We start from the raw sequence: 26127 nt of genomic DNA on the forward strand, positions 1-26127 counted from the left end.
GACTCTCTGTCCTAAAGGCTTGTTGGAGCCCCTGCCCCCCCCCTCCCTGTGAGCCCAGTGTGCTCTGATTGGTCGGGACGTTGCAAGGTTCGCTGCTCAGTGAGCTGGCTTACTGGTCTGGTTTCCGGGTCGGCGATACAGCGAGACAGCGCAAAACTCATCCTGAGCACACACAAACACTCACAGCCGAAGTAAAAACAGTAAGTGTGGCTTGATATTGAGTAAGAAAAAGGTTTATAACGCTGTGAGCATGGGTCTGCGGAGCGCACTTCTCCGCGATCCCAACTCGTCTATTACCAACCAGGGAGCTCAAGTCAATGGGACTCCCTGTTAGTTGAAAATGTACGCTAAAGGTCCCCCCACTGCATTTGATAGTGATGCCGAGGGGTTCTGGTGTGTGAGGAGCTCCGCGGATTGGTCCATTTTGGTTCGGGGAACCGCACGACGTCATGCGGTTCCGGGAATAAACAAATGGAAAAAGAGAAATGTCCAACGAGGCGTTTTGGGGCAGCATAGACAGGTCTTTTCTGTGTTAGAGTTTTACTCGCTACAGGGTGTACTTTGAGGGTTTTTGACTCTGCAGACCGTTTACATGAATAAAAACCTTCATAACACACAAGGGGAAGGGTAATAACCAGAAAAGCATGACATGGGACCTTTAAATGGGCAGCAAGAAAACGACTTCCCTTTCCATCTACTCATTAAGAGAATTCACATGATACCTGAGTCCTTTGCGTGCCGCAGCGCTTCACTCTCAGAGAAGGAGGACATGTCGGTGGCTGGGCATCTGGCGGCCTGCTCGAAGCTCCTGAAGGGAACACTGTGGGTGTACACCACCAGGTCGGACAGCTCAGGACTCAGCTTACACACTGCTGGCTGAGAGGACACACACACACACTCATCACATCAGTATAACATGGTGAGAGCACTGCAGCTGGGTGCTGGTCTGTTGGAGACGTACCTTCTTCTCCTCCTTCTTGCTGCTGGGTTTGGCCTCTTCATCTGAGCTGCAGAGGTCTGAGGAGCTGGACGAGCACCCCCCCACCACCTGCTCCTTCTTCCCCTTCACCAGGATTTTACCCTTAAGATCCTGCACACACAACCAACACATTACAAACAATATACATTGACAACTTTTTGAACTTGTAATTGTCCTGATTTTGTGTCTTAGGGTTTCCTGTTTTATTTTTGAAATTCTACATGTCCACACTGTGCTATGATGACACACACAGAGACTCACAAACTGAACACAACATCAGCAACACGCTAAATACCTTACGGAGAAATCATTGAATAATTTCATGGTATTTTAATCTGACTATTTTTAGCAGCTAAAAACCTTCCAGTGTCCAGTACATGTACTTATCCTCTTAAGCCCTGAGCCTGTTTTTCAGGTTTCAGGCTCGAATATGCCACTAACACAGCAAAGACTATGGTTGCGTTCCAATAGTCCATTTAGCTGAGGAACCTTCCTAACAAAGGGAAATGACCCGGAAGTACGTCAGTGCCAGCCATGTTAAGTGCCGTTCCAATTCTCTAAATGAAAGGAAAGGAGGTTTCAAACTTCCTTTATAACCTCCTTTAGCTTAGGAACCACTGGACCTCCTTTGACGAAAGGAGAGGAGAAAATACTGCCCCACAATGCATTGCAGTCGCAGCATTTGCCGTCACTCAACAGTCGGCCGTTCACGGAAACAACCGATTATGAACGAGAAATGATATCATGAACGTTACGGTGCATTTTAAAACGTATGTGGTAAGATGCCAAAGTGCTTTGTTCTGAACGTTCATCAGTATTATAATCAAAAAGAGAAATATGAACGTTAGTTTGTACTGAAATGATCAAATAAAGTCAACATTTCACAGTCTTTACTGAGCTGTGTGGAGTGTGTTCAACTTTTAAAAGATGTTTGAATGGTGATATACACAGTGATAGATGTTAAGGACTAACGTTTATAATAAATACATTTGTATCGATTTTAAGATATTTTCATAGTTCATACAATCATACGTATTGGGATCATTTGTATTAATGTGGACCGGAGGGATAGGGTGACGAGCATAAGTTTCACTTTCCTTTTTTTATTTCAATTCCAACTTTGGTCATGAAGAATATGTTTCTCTGTTGTCCACGTTCATAAAGCATAACATAACAGCATCAGAGCACGGTGCAGAGTCTCTAGATGAGTTTACAACTTCCCTCCTTCTTATTATATATCCATGTTGTAGTCCGCTATAGAAAACTGTAGTTTCCCCACAGCAGCAGACGCACATTCATGACGTCCGCTGGCGCATCATAAACACGTCGGATAGTGAAAGTGCATTCGGATTCTCTAAAGTACCGCAGTCTCTTCTCCTAAGTCATTTTGAATTCTCCTATCCACTATCCCTTAACCCCTTGACGTTTCACTCAGAGGTCAAGGAATAGGAGATAGGGTTAGAATTTAGGAGCTGATTTTTGGATTATCGGAACGCAACACACATTTTCATTTACCCCTGTAAATTAATAATCTTTTCTCTCAAAGAAAGGTTACATCTGTGAGTTGGATGTAGAAGTGTCAGAATCAGTGTTTCCGCCAGACCAGGGCTGAGGGGGCGTCCACCCGGAGAGGGGGGGGGGGGTGCTTCAGTTTTGACTTGGGCAGGCCCTTATACTCTCTTTTTACGTTAGTGAGCCGGATCATTTGGCTCGACTCTCTTAAAGCGCCAGCTGTTTCGGCTCCCAAACGGCTTTTCATGTTACCACAGTTTACCATGGAGCCTCAGTTTCGCCGCTGCGAGGCTCTGGTGCTCGCAGCTCACGCGCGTGCTCCACTTGTACGGCTCATCGCGTCCAAATCGCGCACGTTCCGTGTTGTCCTGTAGCAGGCACCGCCGATGTCGGGGAAACGATCTTCAATACTCCGAAAAGAATCCCACCAGACTCCTTTACCCCTCCAACAGAGGGATGTCCTTGTCCTTTCGTTATTTCACTCGATAAAAACTCTCGATCTTCTCTCGAATTATTAATATTTTTGGACGCCCTCAGCTCGAGTTCAGGGCGTCCCGAGCTGAATAAGTGCGTCAAATGACGGCAAAACACCCCCCTGGCGGAAACGCTGGTCAGAATCAATATAGATGTTTTTATTTTAGAGGAAATTCAGATGGAATATAGTAAAAACATGTAAATTCTAACGTCCGCCTAAAAAAAAAACATTACTTATAGTGAAAACCACCCTTGAATGATGGGTTAGTAGACTAAAAGCTTCAGGAATCCAAACTATAACATATAATAAGTACCCTGTATCAAGATTGATGCAAAACAAGTGAAATATGACCTTTTTAGAGAGGTTTAGAAAAATAAAGTCCAGGCGGACTCACCTCTGGGTAATTTGGGAACCATCCGTTCCATTTGACCTTTTTCACTGTAAAAATTATTTCATTACTTTGAATTATCACTATAGGTATTCATTCCATCCAAATACAACTGTTGTGAAAAAAAACAAAAATAAAAAAAACATACTTGTTATCCTCTTAGGCCCCACAATGCTAACAGTGAGCCTCTGGATTAGCCCCGAGCGAAAAATGCTAACCTATTACTGCACCGAAAATCACTCCTAGCTCCCTTATTACTTATCCTAGCTGCACATCCAACACATCGTTTATGATCGTAATCACACAGAATCTAACGGTGCCCACCTCAACACTGAAAGATACAAACTCGCGACGTTATCAACAAAAACGTACATCAAAACAAGTGGCGCTAGGTAGCCCACAATGCTAACATGGCTTACCTTCGTCTTTGTCTGGTCTAAACTGGTCTTCAATGGCATTAAAACGATAACAACGATGATGTAGTTAATCCATAGGTTAATATCCAATGTGGCTGTGTCCCCTTTGAAATGTTCTGATAATCTATAAGCAATAAAGCTGCAATTCCGTTATCTGCTGTCCGCTCTGTGCTCCGTGCACTTTGGGTCCTGCAATTCCTGCTTCCTTACGTAGTAAACAATAAGTAAAGTCTGCTGCGTAAAGTGCTTGCGCCGGCTGGCATTCTTCATACTTTACGAAGGACCATATACCCATTGGTCGATTTGGGTGATTTACACCTTTTTCTTAACCATTACATCCAATAGAATTGATGGGCAGTTCCCAAATCCACGTAAACATTACCATTGCGGACGTAATAGAGAAGCAAACGAAGCATATCTGAAAGTACAAGCCTGGACGGCAAAACTTTATATTTATACTTTATATTTATTGCCATAAATATGATGGTGGATTATCAGTAAAAATGTCTACGTGACACAAAGACATTGGATTAACCTTGAGCGGCGTTTTTATTCCGTTGAACACAACTTTTGATCACATATCAAAAAAGGTAAGACGTAATTATTGTAATATTTTTGAAACCGGATGTTGTTTACTTTCTCTTTTCTGGCTGATAGCTCTCGAATTCGGGGTCGTACAGTGATGACATTAAATGTGTGGAATCTGTGGAGTCTCAGCTTTAAATCGGATATCTTGTTTGTGCAGTGACGATAAGTAATAAGGGCATTGCTACCGTGAGTGCTGTGCAAAGGTCCGTTAGCATTAGTTAGCATTTTTTCGCTCCATGCTAATTCAAAGGCTTGGTATTACTCTTGTGTTTCTTTTAGCTAAAAATGGTTCATATTGTCAGTTAGCTGAGTTTCTTATCGTTAAAAGAGTATGGAACATTAATAGTTTCATAAATGTTAAGAAGCCCTGAGACCTAGTCTCATAAAAAAACGGTGGGAGGGGTCCACTGGGGGGACCCTCGGGCTTAAGAGGTTATATTATTTGTCTCTTACAAGGACACTTTTCATTTTATTATAATGTAGTGTTGCTAATAAAGATTATCGTGTCCTTGCCTCTGGAGAAGGCAGCTTGTGAGGGTCCAAACCATCGGGGGGCTTGGTGAGCAGTTTGTCCCCCAGGATGGTTCTCAGGTGTCGGGCCATCACCGTCTGCTGCTCCACGGAGCAGTGGTTCTCCAGGGAGAGGATCAGAGGGTAGGGGGACGCCTGAGAGAGAGAGGGGGGGTGGGACACAACAGGGGGGAACGTTTTCCATTTAGGAGAACAGGGGAGGGAAAATATCTAAAGGACAGTCAGCTAAATTGTTAATATACACCTAACCCCTATACTGTTTTGTTTTTAGAAGTATATGAACTTAATTAAACTAATTTTGGAACCTTTTTATACTCATATGCAGAGGAGGAAGAAGTACTAAAAGTACAATAGTGGAGGAATGCTCAGGACTTTTACTCTGTTTAAGTAAAAGTCCTGTATTCAAAATGTTACTCAAGTAAAAGTACAATACCAAAAGTAAAAGTAGTCATTGTGCAGATTGGTCTATTTCAGAATAATATATATAGTTTATGTTTTGACTATAATTATTAATGTGTATATATATATATATATATATATATATATATGATTATCACAGCTGTGATTACTTTATTTACTGCTGGTAGCTTGTGAACTTAATCAAGTTGTAACCAAAGCCTTATTTAAGTGTTGATTATATATACTTTAAGTATAAGTACAAGTAAAGTAATAATACCTCAAAATTCGACCACTGCTCATCTGTACCTGATATCTATTGTATGAACAAGTCTAATAACTTGAGGCCTGTATATTTTGTACCTTGATAGTAAATTCATTCCAATAAAGTACTCACTTTGAAAGCATAGTCATTGATGGTCTGAATGACCTCGACAAAGGGCACTTTGGAGGTGAGAGTGTGTCCATGGTAGATGACTGGCTCTCCTTTATCTCCATCCCAGCAGTCAAGCTCCACACAGCGGCAGCCATGTTTCAGGGCACTAAGAGAAAATATGTAATTTAAGAGTTATTAAATAATATGTGCCTTATACTCATTTCAATTTGTTTGGATTGCACCAACATCCAGAGATAATCAGCATACTGTCTCAGCATGCAACCCTTTCAAAACGAACCAAGGCCCTATAGGCATCCGTTTAATATTTAAACATTTAGTGCAGCATTTATCTCATGTTGCTGCCTTTGTGCCCCCCTCTGAACTCTGATTTGCCCCCCTGGGGATGTGTTTCTCCCAGTTTGAATATCTCTGTTCTAAAGAGAGCTTCAAAAGGTCCTCCCTATCAGGGCCTGAACCCCTTCAGCCATGGATCTATTCTGAGAACAACTAGTATTCTGAACTTGTGTTCATACAAGTAAACATTGTCATTTTATGGCTTGATTTTTTTTTCTGTATAATGTCACTAAATTGCTTTGTTCATTTTGCACTAACATTCTTAATTAAAAGAAAAAACCTGTTTATTTTGTATTTCATTCACACAGGAATAGAGACAAAGACGTTTTAGCATGTGTTGATTTCATATGGACCTTTTATTTATTGAATAACCTAAAACCATGCCGTATTGTGTATTGTGCAATATTACCTAGCCTTACTGCTGTGTGTGTGTGTGTGTGTGTGTGTGTGTGTGTGTGTGTGTGTGTGTGTGTGTGTGTGTGTGTGTGTGTGTGTGTGTGTACAGTGTGTGTGTGTGTGTGTGTGTGTGTGTGTGTGTGTGTGTGTGTGTGTGTGTGTGTGTGTGTGTGTGTGTGTGTGTGTGTGTGTGTGTGTGTACAGTGTGTACAGTGTGTACAGTGTGTACAGTCTGTACAGTGTGTGATCTTACCGGATGTATGGCTCTGTGCTGCTGTCCCCGGTCAGCTGGTCCTTGGTGAGATAGGTGTTGTGGGAGGAGGAGATGAAGTAGTGAGCCAGAGGCCGACTCATGTCTTGGTAAACTCTGGCATGTTCAGGGTCAAACACACAGTTCTCCTTGGATAGCATGTACATGGTGAAACCATTAGGAGTCATGAACTGGTTCTTCTGGGCTGTACTGGGAAAAAGGCACAAACACTAGTTAATAAAAAGGGCAATTATTATATAGTGAACAAACTAGGTATCGAGTATAGTGGCCTCTGAACCTTCATAAATAAATATAATTTACTTGAACTAGAGAGTGAGTATAGAACAAGCAGTTATAGTACCATGGATTGTGAATCTCAGTTGAAACATGGTAAAAACTATAAAGGCTCATTAAATAAGCAAATAATTATGTTTCTTCATTAAACTTTTGAAGCTGAATGTTTTCCTGTGTCTGTCTTCAAATGTCACTATACTTTTGTGATCACGCGACGATATGAGCGTTAGGTGGAGGTTTGCGCTCTCCGAAAGCCTTGTCTTATTTGTAAAAGTATTTTGGAGACCTCACTTATAGCCATGTTAAGTCCAATATTAACTCTTGTTTTAGTCTTTACCAACTCCTGAGAAACACTGAACAGCTACTGGACGCTTTGTGTTTTACATGTCGTAGCTAACTTCTAGTGCTTGGCAGTTAGCGTAAGGTGACCAGATTTTCTAAATTAAAACCGGGGTTGAGTTTTGCCGTCAATATATCATTAACATATCCAATTTTATTCACTGTTAAAGAAAAAAGGGGGACAATTCTGGTTCAATGTAATTCGAATATTTTAACTGTTGGCTACAAACAGAAGGACGATAGCTCATATATGAGACTTCAAAGGTCTTTTATTTTTGAAACTGTACATCAGATTGTCCTGATTCTCTCTGAGTGACTAGATGGGGTGTCCTGCTATCACCCTGGACTGGAGTGAAATAAGTATTTGATACTGGATAGTTTTTGTTTTATTCTTATCTAAAAACAGAGGGATGATAGGTCATATGAGACTTCAAAGATCTTTTATTTTGAAACTCTACATCAGATTGTCCAGATTCTCTCTGAGTGACTAGATGGGGTGTCCTGCTATCACCCTGGAGTGAAATAAGTCTTTGATAATTTGACAGTTTTTTATTTATTCTTGTATAAAAACAGAAGGACGATAGCCCATATCTGAGATTTCAAAAGTATTTCATTTTGAAACTCTACATCAGAATGTCCTGATTTTCTCTGATTGACTAGATGGGGTCTCCTGCTATCACCCTGAAGTAAAATAAGTATTTGATTGACTTTGAATGACTCTTTGATTATGGACGGTTTCCATTAAATAATAATCAAAATATAGATGGATAATAGATATAATTTGAGATTTTAAACAGCATACATTTTAAATTGTGCTTCAGAAAGTAATATTATTTTAGGAGTGTTGTGAGATGGTGTCAACATCAATTGAAATTAGTCACCCAGTGGAAATGTTAGATATGTCTTCATAACTATATACTTACATTTTACATTCACTCAGTTATAATGGTGGTAGTTATACGTAGTTTGTTTTAAATTATTACCGATCACATTATATAGTACATATTTCTTAATTTAAGCTCCAGTATATATGAATATGTTTGGTGTGTTTTTTAGGTATATTTGTTATTGACAGAGTAATCGCTTTTATTTTGAAGACAGTTTTTACAGGCCTCTACCGTAATGCATAGGATATTCGCGCACAGCAATACAACTTTGCGGGCTGGCTTGACTGTTTTCCGAAGTGGGGGCTGCCTTGACCAGTCTGTTTACCCAGTGTTTCCTGACATGAAACGTTTTGTTTCACTTTGCTATGTGTTTTTAACGTATATTAAAAAACGGGGGCATTTCCGGGGACAGTTTCAACCGGGGACAGGCCAATAACAGGGACTGTCCTTGGAAAACGGGGACGTCTGGTCACCCTAAGTTAGCGTGGTATGGGGATTGTTACTTAGCACCATACCCCACGCATTAAGTTCATAGGTGAGGATGAGGCTCTGGGCATGGGTGACTGAAGCGTCTTCTCCCTGGTCCTTCAGGAAATCTCTCAGGTCCACAGTGGAGAGTACGCAGCCGTTTGCAGAGTATCGGATAAACACAGCATCCAGCTCTGGCCTCCTCAACAACTCCCTGCAGAACACCTCGATCTCCTCGTGGTCCAGACGGCCGTCCGCTGACTGGTCACACTTCTATCAATGAAACAGAGGAAACACAGAGATCACTCTGTGTTCTCAAGCCACAATTAATCCATCTAAGCTGCATGCTGTAATGTAGGTCTGTCATCAGTAAAGTCAAACACATGTAAAAGTCCCTTGATGGGGCCCTATAGCACTTTGTGTGGTTTTCCCTCTCCTGTAGTGTGTGCTATAGGTCTGTGTGCATGTAAATGTTCTGCAAAGGCTAAAATCCCTGTCCCCCCCTTGCATGAAACTCCTCAATTGGACTCCTTTGTTTACTTCCGCAACATAGAGAAATGTATGTACTGTAACAATTACGCTTCTATTGGCACATTGCACGTGATAGGCTGATGGGGAGGAAAGCACTAAGCGGTTGCCCAATCACAACAGAGCCGGCCAGCTAACCAATCAGAGCAGACTGGGCTCTGGTTTCAGACAGAGGGTGAAAAGAGGAGCTGCAGCACAGACAGAATGAGAACAATAAAGAGCTTTTTGAACATTAAAGCACAGAGACATGTCCCAGTAGAGACACTAAATACTGATATGAACCTGAACATAAGCAGAATAGAGCCTCTTTAATTACTGATTGAAATCCTGGATGTAGGCTCATTATTTTTAAAGGTCCCATGATATGGCCATTTCTACTGATCATAATTCCATTGTTGAGGTCTACTGGAATAGATTTACATTGTTCAATGTTCCAACATCACATTGGTTTCTCATACAGCATCTGTGTATAGTATGTGTATTCACTTTCTGTCCTAAACGGCTTGTTGGAGCTCCTGCCCCCCCCTCCGTCTTAGCCCACTGTGCTCTGATTGGTTAGCTCGCCCACTCTGTTCTGATTTGTCAACCACCGTTTGTTTGTAGCCTTTATTTAACCAGGTGAAAGCCCCTTGAGATCAAAAGATCTCTTTTTCAAGGGTGACCTGCAGATGGACATCAGTGTTTATATGTTACAATGGCATTTGTTAGCAACCAGAAAATGACAAACAGATGAGAATGCTGCGTGGGGTCTGGGTGCCGTGTTGGCGGGACGTTGCAGGGCTTGCTGCTCCGCCCTTTGGGGCTCGAGGAGCGGACAGTGTGAGCTGTATTACTGGTGTCGTTTTCTGGTTGCTGCGTGGGGTCTGCGAGACAGTTAGAGACACCGCAGAACTCAGCCTGAGCAAACACACACACTCACAGCCAGGCTGTGCGGAGATCCGCGGAGCCACGGGTGAGAAAAGATAAGGCTGAGTGAGTGTGTATGCTGGCGAAGCTCCGCGGAGTACCACGGCTGAGAAAAGATAAGCCTGAGTGGATTGGTCCATTTGGACCAGGGTATCGTTACGTCACTATACTCAGGAAGAAAAAAATGGAAAAAGAAAAATCTCCAACGAGGCGTTCTGGGGCAGCATAGACAGGTATTTTCTGTGTTAGAGTTATACTCGCTACAGGGTGTACTTTAAGGGTTTGTGACTTTGCAGACCGTTTACAAGGGGACGGGTAATAACCGGAAAAGCATGTGATGGGACCTTTAAGTATGTGTGCAGTTTGTACCTGGAAGAGAATGCGGGCATACTGGTCGCTCAGGTCGATGTTGATCATCTGTAGCAGTGTCTGGACTTCCTCATAGCTCATCTTATCATCGTGGTTGTGATCGGCCCGACTCAGGTAAGCATGAATCCAGGTGACAAACCAACAAGGTCAAGGAAGCAGCAGCAGCACAACATGTAGTGTTTGTCCATCAGACACAGACTCATTCTAACTATAGACACTAAAAACATTTCCTTCAACCAAAAAAGTGAGGAGGACAAAAGGAATGGTTTGGTTCAGGAAGTTAGCGTCCAACCTGAATTATTTAATAATTATTCCTAAGAATAAGACTTGATTATATGATTATTCTGGTCACTTTTGACTGCATACTGTATACAGTGCACCATTCTATAATTTGGAAGTACAGTAAGGATATTGGTTGAGCTTCTCCTTCTGGGTCATGTTCTCCACCCTCTCCTGCAGGGTCCTCATGCCGCGGGCCCAGTGCTGGGCCTCCTCCACGCTCTGGCAGAGAAGATCCAGACTTTTGCGGGGACCCTTGAAGACCACCGTCAAACACCGCTGCTCCTGTCCTGAGTCCAGCATCTGCCGCAGCGTCTCTGACTGGACACCCTCTCGAACACACTCCACCTCCATCACAGAGACTGAGGGTGTGTGAGAGGAGATGAACAGATGGAGGAAGAAGAAAAAATAAGTAAATACAAACAAGTTATCCACCCTAATACCAAGTTATATTCAAGTGTTTGGTTGTTTCAGTGGTGTATTGCTCGATGTTTCTTAAGTATGCTCGGTCCCCTTCTATTCACAATATACATCCTTCCGATTGGTGATATCATCCGCAGCCATGGTCTCTGTTTCCACTCCTACGCCGACGACACAACACCCTCTGCCCATCTCCCCCCTCAGTCACTAATCAACTGCCTCCATGAAATTAAAATCTGGATGACCACCAACCTACTCAAAATTAACAGTAATAAAACTGAGCTCATGGTTGTGGCTCCCAAGGGACTGCTTGGGAAGGTTGGAGATCTGCTCCACAAAATCGATGGTTCCCTCATCTCACCATCCCCTCAGGTCTACAACCTTTGCGTTGTTTTGGATTCAACCCTTTAATTTCAGAACCACATCAGTCAGTATCAAAATCAGCCTTCTTCCACCTCAGAAACATATCAAGACTCTCGCCATCACTCTCCGACTCTGTTGCAGAGAAGCTCATTCATTGTTTCATTACCTCCCGCCTGGACTACTGCAACGGACTCCTGTCCGGGGTTCCCAGCAGAACCCTGGACAGGCTCCAGTACATCCAGAACTCAGTTGCCAGGGTTCTCACACGCACCAAGCGCTGGCAGCACATCACCCCCACTCTCTTCAACCTCCACTGGCTCCCGGTCAAGTCCCGCATCACCTACAAACTCCTCCTCATCACCTACAAGTCCCTCCAAGCCCTCTCCCCTCAGTACACTACCTCGCAAATCTCGTCCAGCCATACATCCTGTCCGGCACCCTTCAATCCTCAGACTCCGGCCTGCTCTCCATGCCCCATTCATGCCTCCGCACCTTGAGGGGCCGTGCCTTCAGTGTCGCTTCCCTCACCCTCTGGAACACCCTCCCTGCTGAAATCCTTAACGCTCCTTCCCTGAACATCTTCAAATCTACCCTGAAAACTCATCTGTTGAACATCGCCTTCCAACAATAACTCACTTCCCCCCCCCCCCTGCAATGTAACACTTCCATTTCTGCCCCCTGTTTTATGTCTTTATGTCTTATGTCTTAAGTTATTATTATTATTATTATTATTATTTAGTATCTATCCTGAACCTATGTTTTCACCATGCAAATACAGTATCTAGGGGCAGGAAAAGTAACTTTATAATAAGATTTTTCAGAAGCCATTCCAGGAACAGATTTTGCAAATGAGAAACTCCAGTTAGAAGAAGTCTGTCCTTTGTGGTTGGAGAGTAAAATGTCTGTGCAGCAGACGTGGAGGGCTAGAAGAGTACAGCAACTGCAGAGGTTACGTTTGGGACAAGGCCATTGTTAGAGCAAATTCACCATGGAAAATAAACGTTGGTTAAGGTGAAGCAACTTAAAAACTAAGTAAAATCATGTTTACAGCAACAATTGTAGGTCTATTAAAGGTCTGTAAAAGAAAAGGGAACACGTCCCCAAACACACTGACTGTTTAACTTTCAACATCGCCATGTACAGAGCACACTAGCGCCGGTATAGGCACTGAACGTTAGCATTAGAAATACAATTCTTATATTTATATAGTAGTTGTCTGAACATATGTACAAAGATATTAATAGTTGTGTAAGGAATTAGAGAGAGAGAGAAATTGTGGTTAAGAATGTCAGATTTCACCTCACATTGTCAGGTTTGGGGGAAAAACTTGTTTGTTGGGGGGGGGTTGCTTCTTGATTTCACACTTTTGTACAATGTGTGAATACATTCACACATGGCCAGCTGTGTGCAGGAGAGGTTGTGCAACCCTATAAATGTTTACAAGGAGAGTCTGTCTGAAAATGCATCAACCCCACATTTAAAGATTAACCCCCGCCCCCAGTTGTCAAAGAGACAACTGGCTCTTAAACTTTGAGTGTTTGGAAGAGCATACACATGTGTGCCTTCTAATGAAAGCCTACTGTAGTTCTAAGCATTACTGGACCCTTACATCCCTGAAGCATCAACAATGAGAGAAAATGATCTTTAGTGACTGTACTGTCTATCTCCCGACAGTATGGGTGGAATCAAGATGGACGGAAACAACTCCTAGGTTTGATAATTTAATCAAATCCAAATAGGTTGTTAACCTTAGAAGAAAAAAGGACAACAACAATACAACAATTAGGATCACACATATCCCATACAACTTAAATCAAATTCAATATAATAATCACACTTACTAGTGGCCTCTCCTGATTCCTCAATCTCAATGACGTTCATTTATGTATCCCCTCTACACATCAATAAACCCTGTGAAGCTCCACCCAGATTTACAGTATCACACACATAAACTGAACCCCATTAATTGAACCCTCATACACCCAGCACAAACATGAGTTTACAGCACACCTCCCACTTGGCACCCTGGTCGGATGACCCAAGGAGGCCACCAACCTAAATAACCTTGATCTGGTGGTGGTGTCTGAGGAGGTTCTTCTCCTTAGTTCTCTACTTCGGAATCTTCCACGACCCCGAAGCCAGGTCCCCCCGCAGAGGCACAGGTTTGCCTTTTCTTTTGTCCAGGACTCTTGCCTCCCACTTTGCTTGACCCGTCGCTCGGCCTCTTCTAGTCAGCCATTTCTCTGCAGCTCGCCGGACCCATGCGACCACTCCACATAGCCTAGCCAGACTGCTGAACCTCTCTGGTTTTACCAGGTTCACAACAGCAATGCTTCGAAACTTTCCTTCCGGTCTTCTCTCTGTCAAGACTGAAGCTTCTTCCCTTTCGGAGGTTTCTGGGGATCCACCAACCTTAACTAGGGACTCCTCAGCCTCTGCGTCCTTTCCACTGGTGTCGTCAGGGATAGGGGTTTTGGTTGACTGGGCTCTGGTGAGTATTGCCGAGAATGCTTTTCTTTGAAGCTTGCCCACACTCTCTCTGGCACCAGTTGCCACCTCAGCGGCCGACTATATGGGCCATTCTTCTAGCGGCCTCACCAGGAACTCTGGTCCCCTCTGCCACTCTGAGCCCTCTCCCAGGTCTTCAGGAGTTGCTCCTTTTGTTACGATGTCGGCGATGTTAAGTGGCCCTGGGATCCACCACCAGTCTGCTACTGCTCCAGCTTGGACCTGCTCTGCAGTCCTCTGCCTCCCACTTTGGCCTGACCTGACCCATGGTTTGAGGGAGAAGCCTCCGGCGCTCAGGATCTCTTCTACCCCCTCTGTGATTTCCTCCAGTCTCTTTTGGTCATTGTGGGATGTTAAGATATTGTCCACATAACTGTCCTCCTCCAGGACCCTGCGTTCTTCCACCATATGCGCGAACCTGGGCAGCCGAGCAGTCTCCCTCATTGCCAACTGTGCGATGCACCCAGCGGGTCGGTCGCCAATATTTACCCTGGTGATGGCGTACTCACCGATGTCCTCTTCTGGGGTGTCTCTCCAGAGGAACCTGTGCAGGTGGACTTTGCGCTCTTTTAGCCAGACTGATTTGTACATCTTTCGGATGTCTCCTAGGACTGCATGCTCTCCCGCCCTGAATCGGAGTAAGACCGATCTGATGGGGTTCAGCACATCCGGCCCCTTAAGCAGAAGGTCGTTCATGCTGACCCTCCTGAACTGTTGACTGCTGTTCCAGACCAGTCTCACTGGTGTCGTCACTGAGTGGGGGTTCGGCGCGACCATGTGGCTCACGTACCACACTGGTCCTCTCCAGCCGTCTATCATCTCCGTGGTGAGTTTTACTGCCGCGCCTCTCTCCACCATCTCGTGAATCTGACCTTTGTAGGCGGACTGCCACTCAGTTTCCTTCCTGAGCTGCTTCTCTGTTTTCAGGAAGGTGGCCTCCACTCCTCTTCTGTTGTTTGGAAGTGAGGCTGGGTCCTCGGTCCATGGGTAAGATGCGTCCCAGTGCGGAGTCAGGCAGTGTTCATCTTTGGCCATGTAGGACAGCCCCTCTTTAATCACTTCCAGCTCCCTTTCTTCTGCCAGGGTCATTTCCTTTCCTCCTGGCTGGCATGTCCCGCAGCGACACCCACCACACCTGGGTTCACAGGCCGCACCGATGCTGTCCCACTTCCACCGCTCGAGAACTTCTCTCCTTGTTGCAATTGTATTCCTGGTCTCCGCCTTTACTTCCTGAGTCAGGCTCTTGGTCTCCTCTTCCCTCAGAATCTCAGGACTCTCAACTACTTCTCTGTACCCCACTGCAGCTGTCCTCATCGAGCGAGCGAAGTGTGTGTCAGACTGGTGCATTGCCACTTTTACATCCTCGAACAGACTGGGATGTGCTCCGCCCACGGTTTTACCCAGTGGGCCCTCCCATAAGACGAGGTCTCCAACTATCCTCAGTCTTTGTGGAGCGAGTCTCCCCTCTCTGTGACTGATGAGAAGCTCGACATGGTCTGGTCTCTTCAGTTCCTCCGTTGCAACCTCCGGAAAGAACCTCTTTAGCTGTTCAGGTCTGACGCTCCGATGCACTTTAGCGATCTCCTCCAGGCCATAACAAACCAGCTTGTGAGCCCTCACAGTACCTTTGGGGGTCTTGACTCTTACTCGCAGGAGGTACCTCTTCGTCTTGACTGTCACGGTCATTCCTCCAACTCCATGCACAATCAGAGTGACTTCTTCTCTGCTCAGACCGAGCCTGTCAGCCGCTGCATGAGTGATGTAGTTGGTGTCTGATGCGAGGTCAATCAGAGCTCCGATCTTTTGCCCCGCGTTGGCAGTGACTTCCAACAGCATCATGATGACAGGGTGCTCGGTCAGTCTATTTTCTTCCAGAAGTCCACCTTCATCCTTCCTAGCGCTCCTTGTCACTGAAGTCTTGTTGCTGTTACTGAAAGCTTTCATGATCTCCGCCGCCGCCTCTGGGGAACATTTGGACAAGGCTATCTTTTGTTCTTCTGTTAGCTCCCTTACCCTCTCACTGCCTTTTCCAAGTTTCCCCTTTGGTAGCTGTTCCCATTTTGGACAGAGGAGGTAGTGGTGGTCCGAGGAGGTCCCCTCTTGGCAGTCTTCCCTGTTGCAGAGGAACCTGTCTGTGCACTCTTCTACCACGTCGTGACATCCAAGACAAACGCGGCATGCTCCTACCTTCTTCACAGCAGTCTTTCTCTCAGCCAAGCCAAACCCCTTGAACTTGTTGCAGAAGAATAATTTGTTATTGTGTTTCTCCTCTCCACACACGACGCACTCCCCTTCTGGAGTGTCCCTTCTGGTGGCTTTTGTGTAGGCATACTTCCTCTCGAACCTGTTTTGCGGCTTTTCCATTTTTTCAGATGTCTCTGTTATTTTCAGTTGTTCCAAGCTCTCTAGAATTTCTTCTTGCTCCTTCAGGAACTTCAGAAGCGCATTGAAAATGTTGACTGGGGTGACACCGTTTTCGGGCTTAGCCTTGAAGATGACCCACTCTCGCTTCACCTGGTCGGGCAGCTTGCTTTCTATAGACCTAATCATCAGCGGGTGGTTGATGGCTCCAGGGTTCCCGAGGTCTGTGAGGTCTGCCAAAGCCTTTTCCACAGCTTGGATGAGGTCTATCACCTTCCTCGGCTGGTCTCCTTTCACAGCTGGTATCTTCTCCAGTTCTGCGACGATCTGCAGTGCAATCGTGGACCTGTTCCCGTAACGGTTCTCCAGAACCCTGAACATGTCTTCGACTGTACTGTAGCTGGCCAATGTGACATCCTTTTTTACCTTCTCTTCCATGCTGTCTAGAAGCTGGAACTTCTTGACTTCAGGCGACCCGGACGGTTCTCCCTGCTTCTGCAAAGATTCCCAGTCCTTTTTCCAGCCGTGAAACTCCCTCATACTGCCACTGAACTTGGGAAGGCTAACCGGCTTGAGTCGTATCTTTGATATCGCTCCCATCGGGTTGTCTCTGGGTTCCGTGCCTGCCACGCCAGTAGTGTGCGCCTCTTCCACTGCTTTGTGCTGCGCTTTCATGAGTTCAAACCGTGCTTCTTCTGCTGCAATCTGAGCCTCGGCCAATTTAGAGCGTTGGGCCTGGTCTTGTCTTAGCTGAACCAGGGCGAACTGGGCGCGCTCATCCTCTGCTGCGGTGCGTGCCAACTCTGCTGCACCGCGTGCTTTGTTAAACTCAGCTTCCTTTTGACGCTTGAGTGCATTTTTTCTTGTCTCCAGCTGCCGCACTATCTCTTCCACATCTGTTTTAGCAGTCTCAGGAGCCCATCCCCTCCAGGTGCTGTGCACTTCTTTTAATTCCTTAATGAGTATTTCTAAATTATTTAGCTGCTTTTCGTAACTCTCATAGCTTACTAGGTCAATTTGTGTCGCTTCTGCCTCCTCATAGACCTTTTCAGCTTCCCCGACAGCAAACATCACTTTCCTTTCTCCATGCCTAGACCAAAGGTTTGCTTTAATCACTTCACTGATCTCTTCAAGCCTTTGGCTGGTTTCTCCATCCGTCTTTTCCACGTCTGCCCTCAGCTCTTCTGATACTTGGTCCTCGTCGCTATCAGCGTTCAGAATTAATTTCATCAGGTATTCACTGTTGGCCTCTGTGACTTTGGTGGCGGCCTTGTGGACTTCACCATATTCTTTCATCAACTCCTCCTCTGACATAGTGTTCACCATCTTTGTTACTGAGTTCACCTTACGACCTAGAGCCACCTTCGCCCTCGTCCGCAGGTCTTTCAGATGCTTCACTGTTTCCTCCCACTTAATCATCTCTCTGAATTTAAGGCTGAGTTTAGCTCAATCTGTCTTATCCTGGCTAGCTAGCTGGATACCTAGCTGGTTGGCTTCATTTTCTAGCCAATAGCTTGGTGTCTTTGACTTGGATAGCTAGCTTGGTTTCGTATGCTAGCACCCTTCAGTGTGCTAGCTAGCTAGTTATTGTCTTCTTGCTGGTTAGCTTTGTTTCCTGGCAACCTTCAGTCTGCTGTCTAGCTACTGCTTCGTCTTTGCTATGCTACCGCTAGCTTCTTTGGCTAGATAGCGCCGAAAATAGCCTTGTCACTCACGTGTTCCGACCACGTTAGCTCCGCTAGCTTTGCTAGCCTCGGGCCTTCACTTTCCGTCGACCGTTGCGACCACGGGGTTTCCTAGTCGTCCGATCGTCAGCTCTACTTGTGGACCGGCGTCCCTCGGTGCTTCGCGAGCTCCGCTAGCTTCGTTAGCTCCGCTCCGCTAGCTTCGACGGTCCTTGATAGCTTTGCTAGCCTCGGGCATTCACTTCCCGCCGACCGTTGCTGTAGCCTATCTTCCTAGCTGTCTCTCGCCATCGGTTGAAACCTTTATTCCTCCCGATGCAGTTAGTTAACAACTGTACTGTCTATCTCCCGACAGTATGGGTGGAATCAAGATGGACGGAAACAACTCCTAGGTTTGATAATTTAATCAAATCCAAATAGGTTGTTAACCTTAGAAGAAAAAAGGACAACAACAATACAATAATTAGGATCACACATATCCCATACAACTTAAATCAAATTCAATATAATAATCACACTTACTAGTGGCCTCTCCTGATTCCTCAATCTCAATGACGTTCATTTATGTATCCCCTCTACACATCAATAAACCCTGTGAAGCTCCACCCAGATTTACAGTATCACACACATAAACTGAACCCCATTAATTGAACCCTCATACACCCAGCACAAACATGAGTTTACAGCACAGTGACAGTGCAGTGCATCTCCATGCTTTAATAAATGTATTACACAATCATAACTATGGCTTCTGAAGAAGACACAGAAACACTAGGCAGGCTCTGAGAGGCTGAGAGAGCCTCCACCTTAATTTGTTCTCTGAAATAAACCCCACCCTAACCATAACCACAAATCATACCAACGTATTCTCTATGCTCCGACTCTATTTAAACTCTTTTGTATGTAAAATCGCCAAGAATACATCCAACTTGACATGTAGATTTGATTGATTTTCAACATCCACTTCCAGACTCAAACCCACATATTAAACATAAATGATACTCGCTGTTACCCGCTTTATAAATAAACTGTACTATAGTAGTAACAGAAAAATACAGTATAAGCATGATGATACATTTATTTTGTGCAGTATGTTTTCTAGCACCACGGACAGCTCACACCCTTTCTCTTCTAAGCTATTATAATACACTCAGGCCTGTGTTGTGTGTATTTAAGGTGGTCAGTCTGAGTCACTAAAATACACAAAGATTACACACACACACACACACACACACACACACACACACACACACACACACACACACACACACACACACACACACACACACACACACACACACACACACACACACACACACACACACACACACACACACACACACACACACACACACACACTCACACACACACACACACACACACACACCGTCAGCAGGTCTAGCTTTGTTCAAATTAAAGGCCGTCCCGCTCTGGGAGGCGGACCAGTGGCTGAGTTTCATGGTAACTACACAGCACCAAACCACAGCACCAGGCCCGGCTCCACCACCAGATAATGTCCTATAATCTCAGCGTTTGAGCTGCGGCAGGGCCGGCTGCTGGAAATAGGGAGCCTATAATCATGATCTGAGCAGCATACTAGGAACAGATAATAATACATTGCCTGTAATCATGTATTTGCTTCTCTTTGACTTATCTTGCCTACTAAAGGTCAGCAGTTCTGATAAATTACACTTTTTTACTCAGCGATCGCCTCACAGTCCTCTAGCTGTTCCTTCTGTGTGTGCTGTAAAGAAATCTGGTGTTCATACACACCCCTGACTCTGTTAATGGGGAACAAACAAAGTTAATACACAACACTTTTCCAGCTGGGGAAAACCCATGAATATATTGAGAAAGGTAGTGGGGCTATGTGTTGAGTTCAAATATTAAAAATGTTTCTCCAGAATCCGGATGACCTGGTTTGGAACAAATAACACTCAGTGCTGCACAGTGGACTCTAATTTTAATACAAACACAAACAACTTTCTTGGAGAGAGCAGCTGTCTGTCAAATATGAGGTTCCACAAGTGTTCCGCTCACAAACACGACGTGTGTTATTTTCAACCTGTTTGTTCATCCAGCGCAACCTGATGCTCATTTCCATTTGATTGCGTCTCCTTTCGAACCAACCTCACACTGTCTAATACAGAAACAGATTATCACTACTGACCAAGCAGCATCTGGTGTTTACCCATCTCTATCTGCCAGTCGTTTCAATAGAAATAATGGAAACTACACACACAACCGACTGAGATTACATTCACAGCTCTGAGTGTACCTGACAACACACACAGTAGAGAGAAGGAAGTCCTGCTCGAAATAAACCAAATGCTGTCTTTGGAAAGAGGCTCATAGAGTGTATGTATTATCTCTTCCACACTAAGATGTCCATCAGGCACAAAACATCTCCACAAACATCCCATTATTTGCTGAACCAGTGGTAAAAAAAGTAAATTTCCTTAAATAAAAGTACCAATACAACAAACATACATCAGGCTGCTGTGGTGGGACGTGTGCAGCTGGTGAATAATCCTGTTTTAGAAACTGAATGGGTTTTTTCTAGTAGCTTTAAGAATATCATTTTTCCTTCATGTCATTTTTAATCATTTGTATATTGATGCTGCCAGTCTTTGACTTGTATATAAAGCTCATCAAACATCCAGGTTGTAATTATGACTATAATAATCTCCATTTATCCCGGAAAAGAGGTGCTTTCAAGTGAATATTTCATCATGTTAAATATCCAAAGGCACTTAATTCACATCCCACTGAGAAAACAATGAGCAGCACATTTCAAAGTTGCAGTTTGATCATTAATTTGTACTAAGTATTACAAAATGTATTGTCCATTTCAATTTCACAGTTGACTGAAACTGATGTGTGTGTCAGATGGGTGTCAGAATAAAAACTAAAACAAGCAATAACATTTTCCTCAAACAAAAGGTAATTTTTACTCCCATTATTATGGCAAGCAACATTTAATATTAATATTAACATTTATTTGATATGCTGGATTGTTTGAAATATAACCAATACAAATGAAATTATATTTGTATTACACATTTTTACATAGCCGTTATGTATGATGTGTATGTCTATGAAGTTTTCTTCTCACTTCTAAAACCAGACTATTAAACAAGTCTGTTAGATCATTTTAGGGGCTATAAAGAATTATACAAGATTTTTCATTTTTCTACTTCCTTAATACTGCATATTTCCAACTATTCAGGCCTATTTCAAAAGAAACTCTCTTGTTGAACATCTCTCAACTTCTGTCCACACCGAGGCCATACCCTGATATAATGGTTATTATACCTCATCAAACTTTATATGTTAACAAGTCCTAAAATAGACCACCCCACTGCAGACAAATGATTGAGGGAAATTACTGGGTGAGGCTGTTTCCATTTCTAATATCCACACGAGTCCTGCTAAATCTACTTAAGAGTTTTCAGAAGGTAGAGTATGTATCAGAGGAGATTTAGATTATATTACAGAGTCTAATAAAAACTAAACATGAACATCGAGTCCACTTTAGCCTAAACTATATTGTTATTTAAAAGAAAGAGTTAACTGATAAAGAGGGGAAACATGACTTTAATCATTTGAGTTGTCATTAAACCAAAAAATCAAGAAAGAAGGTGTAAAGGCCAAACACACACACACACACACACACACACATACACACACACACACACACACACACACACACACACACACACACACACACACACACACACACACACACACGCACACGCACACGCACACACACATATACTGTATATCACCTTCACACAGTTCCTCTTGAGACACAATAATTTCCCCAACTTTTACACATGCACCTGGAAACAAACTCAGTGGAGTTGCTAAAACCAAACCCGAATCCTAATATGAAACCTCCTAAATATACATACTCTGTAAAAATGTTTTCTATACCTATTAATCAGTGGTTGTCATGAGGATGTCCAATTCTTCTATTTCAAAATATCCTTGTAAAGGCCTTCCTATTTTGTGGTTCTATATTTTTGCCAGGACTGAGATGGTGAATTTCTATGCCGTTGACAGTGAGTCACACACTCACAGGACTGCTGCTCCTTGGCCCAGCTGGTGGTCTTATGGGACTGACACCAGATAGTGACCCCGTCCTCCAGCAGCTTCAGAGTGCGACGCTTCTGCCAGCGAGGCGAGCGGACCTTGACATTTAATAAATAAATCCATTAAATCTCAATGACTGATAACTAACAACAAAATAAACTAGTCATTTATAACAACCTTTACCTTTATCATGCTGGAGCCCTGCATCATCCGCTTCACATCTTCATCTTCCTGCACTCCTGCAAACAGACCAAAAGGATGGTTAATGGAAGACAGATGTCATGAAAACTTGATTTATTGTGTAAACGATGTAAGTATGTTCAGAATATAACTCAGTAGCACTTATAGAAGGTGGGGTGAGGAGAAGGGAGGATGAAAATTGAGGAGAGGGAAGGGAGGATGAAAAGAACATGGAAGAGTAGAGCAGAGTCACAATTAGAAGTTAGTGAATATATTTATATACATCTGTAGGACCGCAGAGCTTCATATGGGAGGTCTGTAATTCTGACATTCTGCTTAGAGCGGCAGCTGGGTGGGGGGTGACGGACAGAGACATCAGGAAAGACAGGAGGACTTTGGCAAAGGAAAAAGAAGACGAGATGAAAAATGAAAGAAAGACAAAGTTGAACAGTTACAGCAGAGTTTGTACGCGTTTACAGTGATCTGTTCTGAGTTATGTGATCTGTTCTGAGTTCTGTGATTTTGGTGACGTTGTGACTCTCCTGGACAAAGTTGTATGGAGGGTGCCAGATCCGGCAGCTACAACACCTGCTCTGCCGAATTTGGAACCCCATCTTTAGTTTTTCACCTGCTGGGCCCAGAGTACAGTTCTTTGGTGAGCAAAATCTAGAGGGGAGCAGCCAACACCAGTGTGATTCTGGTGACATTGTGACTCTCCTGGACAAAGTTGTAGGGGGTGTGCCAAATCCGGCAGCTACAACACCTGCTCTGCCGGATTTGGAACCCCCTCTTTAGTTTTTCACCTGCTGGGCCCAGAGTAAATTGCTTAGGTGAGCACAATCTAGAGGGGAACAGCCAACACCAGTGTGATTTTGGTGACGTTGTGCCTCTCCTGGACAAAGTTGTAGGGGGGGTGCCATATATGGCAGGAGAAATACCTGCTCTGCTGAACATGTTATGTAGAGAACAGTGCAGATCTTACCTATTGACACTAGGCATGGGCGGTATCATTTTGTTCATACCGTCATACCTTGCTGACATCATACCGTGGTATACGGTATATGACGGTATCAGTCCCAATTTAAGGGGTAATTTCTCCCCCAAAACATTTTTTTACTCACTATATCAACAGCCAGCCCCACCAAAAATATTTTCCATCAGCCGCCACTGACGGTATGACTTGGGTCGACTTGAGTGAGGTGGCGTTCGGCGGCAAATAGATGTTTCGAACGGTATATTATATGTTCGGTGTAAAATGCAGCCCGAGCCGGTAGACGCTCGCAAAGTGCCGCGACGTGCGCGCAAGTGCAAAACAAGGGCTGCATACATGAAACATTGTGCAAATGGCACATTTTGAGATCGGATACAGGACGCGTTTGTAGATGTCCGACGTTGTTTCCATAGTGAGCTAAGTTAACAATATATCATCATACATAAACATTTTCCGGGAGTAAATACTTGACTTATGTAAACTGTGTTCGTTATTCTCCCGTCCAGGAGAGAAGCTTTAAAAGGAGACTAAATGGAGTCTCTGTGAAAGTTCAATTGGGTACTTTAATTAAAAAAGGCGCGGGTTGGTCACAAGCATGATATTGTTCAGTCAGACAAACAGCTGTGATCTGGCTCTCCTCGATAGGGAAGAGAAGAGCATGGATCTCTCCTCCGGTGCTGTTATATATCCTCTGCTGGCTCCTCCCCGCCAGCCGGCTCACCTCGTCTCCAATGTCCGTTGTTGCATTTAAACAGAGGATTGGCTCCTTTCACATCCAATATATGCTCAACACGCCTCTTCTCCTCATATTCTCTTTCATCACTTTTCATTTAACACATTCTAAACGCTGTAATCAATACTCTAAAAAATACTTCTCGGCTCGTTTGGTTTCCGGTCATTCCGGATGTTGTCACATGCTACTCTCGTCTGTAAACAATAATGTATTCAAATAAACTGTACCTTCATTTAATATTCAGCATGGTAGTATCTCGACATCTATAGTTGTAGTGTTAAATCAGTAGGCTTCGGTTTGCACCACTCCATATCATTTCGCTACTAAATTCACCTCTTTAGGAAATCGTATATTAGCCACATGCTACATGCGTAGATGAAGGATTTTCAGAATAAAAGCTTAACTGCTTGTGCACAACAATTTCTGGTTTTTCAGTATAAAAGAGCATTAAAACTGACGGCATGTTTAAACTACATTTCCCCATTAAAACATTGATTTTAATTTCTAACACTTATTGAATAAAGTTTGCTATATTCACTAACTAGTTTGGCAATATTATTCCGTGCATGTGTTAAAAACCTTATTTCTATTTGATTCATTGGATTACTCGCGTGAATGTTTAGCACGTAAATGCTTTCGTTTGTAAAACCGTCCGACCTCGACTACAAAACCATCAACCAGTTGCATAGGATTAAAAAATGTCAACACTCACTCACCCCGTCTTAAACATTCCCAAAGAAGTGCCTCCGTCTCTCGTTGTGCTAGATGAAGTCACTGGCGATGAGTAAACCCAAAATAGTCCCAAACAGGAGCAGAGGCATTTTTCTTTTTTACTAGTTGTCCGAGTTCGGGGCCGGCAAATGCTGCCGCCATCTTGCTCAGCTCAGCTCTGTGCTGAGCTCTGAGAGCGGGAAAGACGGACTGCCCTCCCCTGCCCTCTGCTGGCGCGTGCTGTGCATTACAACCAATGTCGTCCCTGTCAAAACTCCGTGTCAGTGTAATAGAATGAAACGCATCTGTGATTTGGCGCACAGTCTGTGACGTCACGGTATTGAAAATCATACCGACGGTATTTCGAAATACCCTGGTATACCGTAATACCGTCATACCGCCCAAGCCTAATTGACACCAGGAAAAACCTAATCTAAAAGAAGGAGCATTAATAGTGTGATATAGGCACAGATATAAGATCAATAATACACTTTATTTTAGGGCACCTTTCAAAGCATTCAATGTCACCTTAAAATACAATAAAAAAATATGAGTGGCATTACAAAACAAACATGTGTTGAGTAGGAAACCACAGAGGAAAATTATGTTCAAAGAGCAATTAAAGTGAGTGACATTATCTTTTAGGCTTGCTTGAAAATAATACAGTGTCTGGCATATGTTATATCATTACTGTCATATCATTGCTTACTATTTGTGGTTATCAGACACTTAAACAGAAATAGGACTATACTGAAAAATGACATATTATCTGTTAGAAATTAAAATCAATGTTTTGATGGTATAATGTAGCTTCAACATACCGTCAGTTTAAACGCTGTTTTATACTGAAAAAAACAGAAATTCTCGTGCACAACCAGTTAAGCTTTTATTCTGAAAATCCTTCATCTCCGGTTAGCATTTAGCATGTGGCTAATATACGATTTCCTAAAGAGGTGAATTTAGTAGTGAAATGACATGGAGTGGTGCAAACCGAAACCTACTGATTTAACACTACAACTATAGATGTCGAGATACTACCATGCTGATTATTAAATGAAGGTAGTGATGGCAAAATGAAGCTTTGAATGAAGCGTCGAACCACTTGGACAATTGTGTCGGAAATAGGTTCATTTCTCGAAGCTTCAGTTACAGCGACCTCTCCTGGCGAAGTGCAAGGCTGCAGTGGGTTTAACGTATCTTTGCCTTGAAAAATATTCGAGACACACACAAACACACACACACACACACACACACACACACACTCACACTAAGACTGAATATCATGTTCTATTTGCAATTAAAGATTGATAATAGTGTGTATTGGGTTATTGAGAAGAGACTAGAGAGTG

The 26127-nt window shown here is 43.7% G+C and overlaps 1 protein-coding gene across 2 annotated transcripts in view; it reads right to left on the reverse strand.

Moving 5' to 3' along the window:
- Positions 1 to 26127, reverse strand: part of plcd3b (phospholipase C, delta 3b) — a 56730-nt gene that overhangs the window by 16191 nt on the left and 14412 nt on the right. The window contains exons 2-11 of one of the 2 annotated variants that reach the window (XM_079659498.1): positions 22347 to 22402; positions 22150 to 22261; positions 10865 to 11093; positions 10453 to 10582; positions 8697 to 8922; positions 6665 to 6866; positions 5683 to 5827; positions 4872 to 5024; positions 962 to 1090; positions 723 to 876 (exon numbers count right to left, since the gene is read on the reverse strand). In XM_079659498.1, coding sequence (XP_079515624.1) covers positions 723 to 876; positions 962 to 1090; positions 4872 to 5024; positions 5683 to 5827; positions 6665 to 6866; positions 8697 to 8922; positions 10453 to 10582; positions 10865 to 11093; positions 22150 to 22261; positions 22347 to 22402 — 1536 coding nt within the window. The remainder of the gene's footprint in view (positions 1 to 722; positions 877 to 961; positions 1091 to 4871; positions 5025 to 5682; positions 5828 to 6664; positions 6867 to 8696; positions 8923 to 10452; positions 10583 to 10864; positions 11094 to 22149; positions 22262 to 22346; positions 22403 to 26127) is intronic. The other variant, XM_079659499.1, reaches the window with a different exon arrangement.

The sequence above is a fragment of the Notothenia rossii genome (assembly GCF_949606895.1).
Source record: "Notothenia rossii genome assembly, chromosome: 11".
NCBI lineage: Eukaryota > Metazoa > Chordata > Actinopteri > Perciformes > Nototheniidae > Notothenia > Notothenia rossii.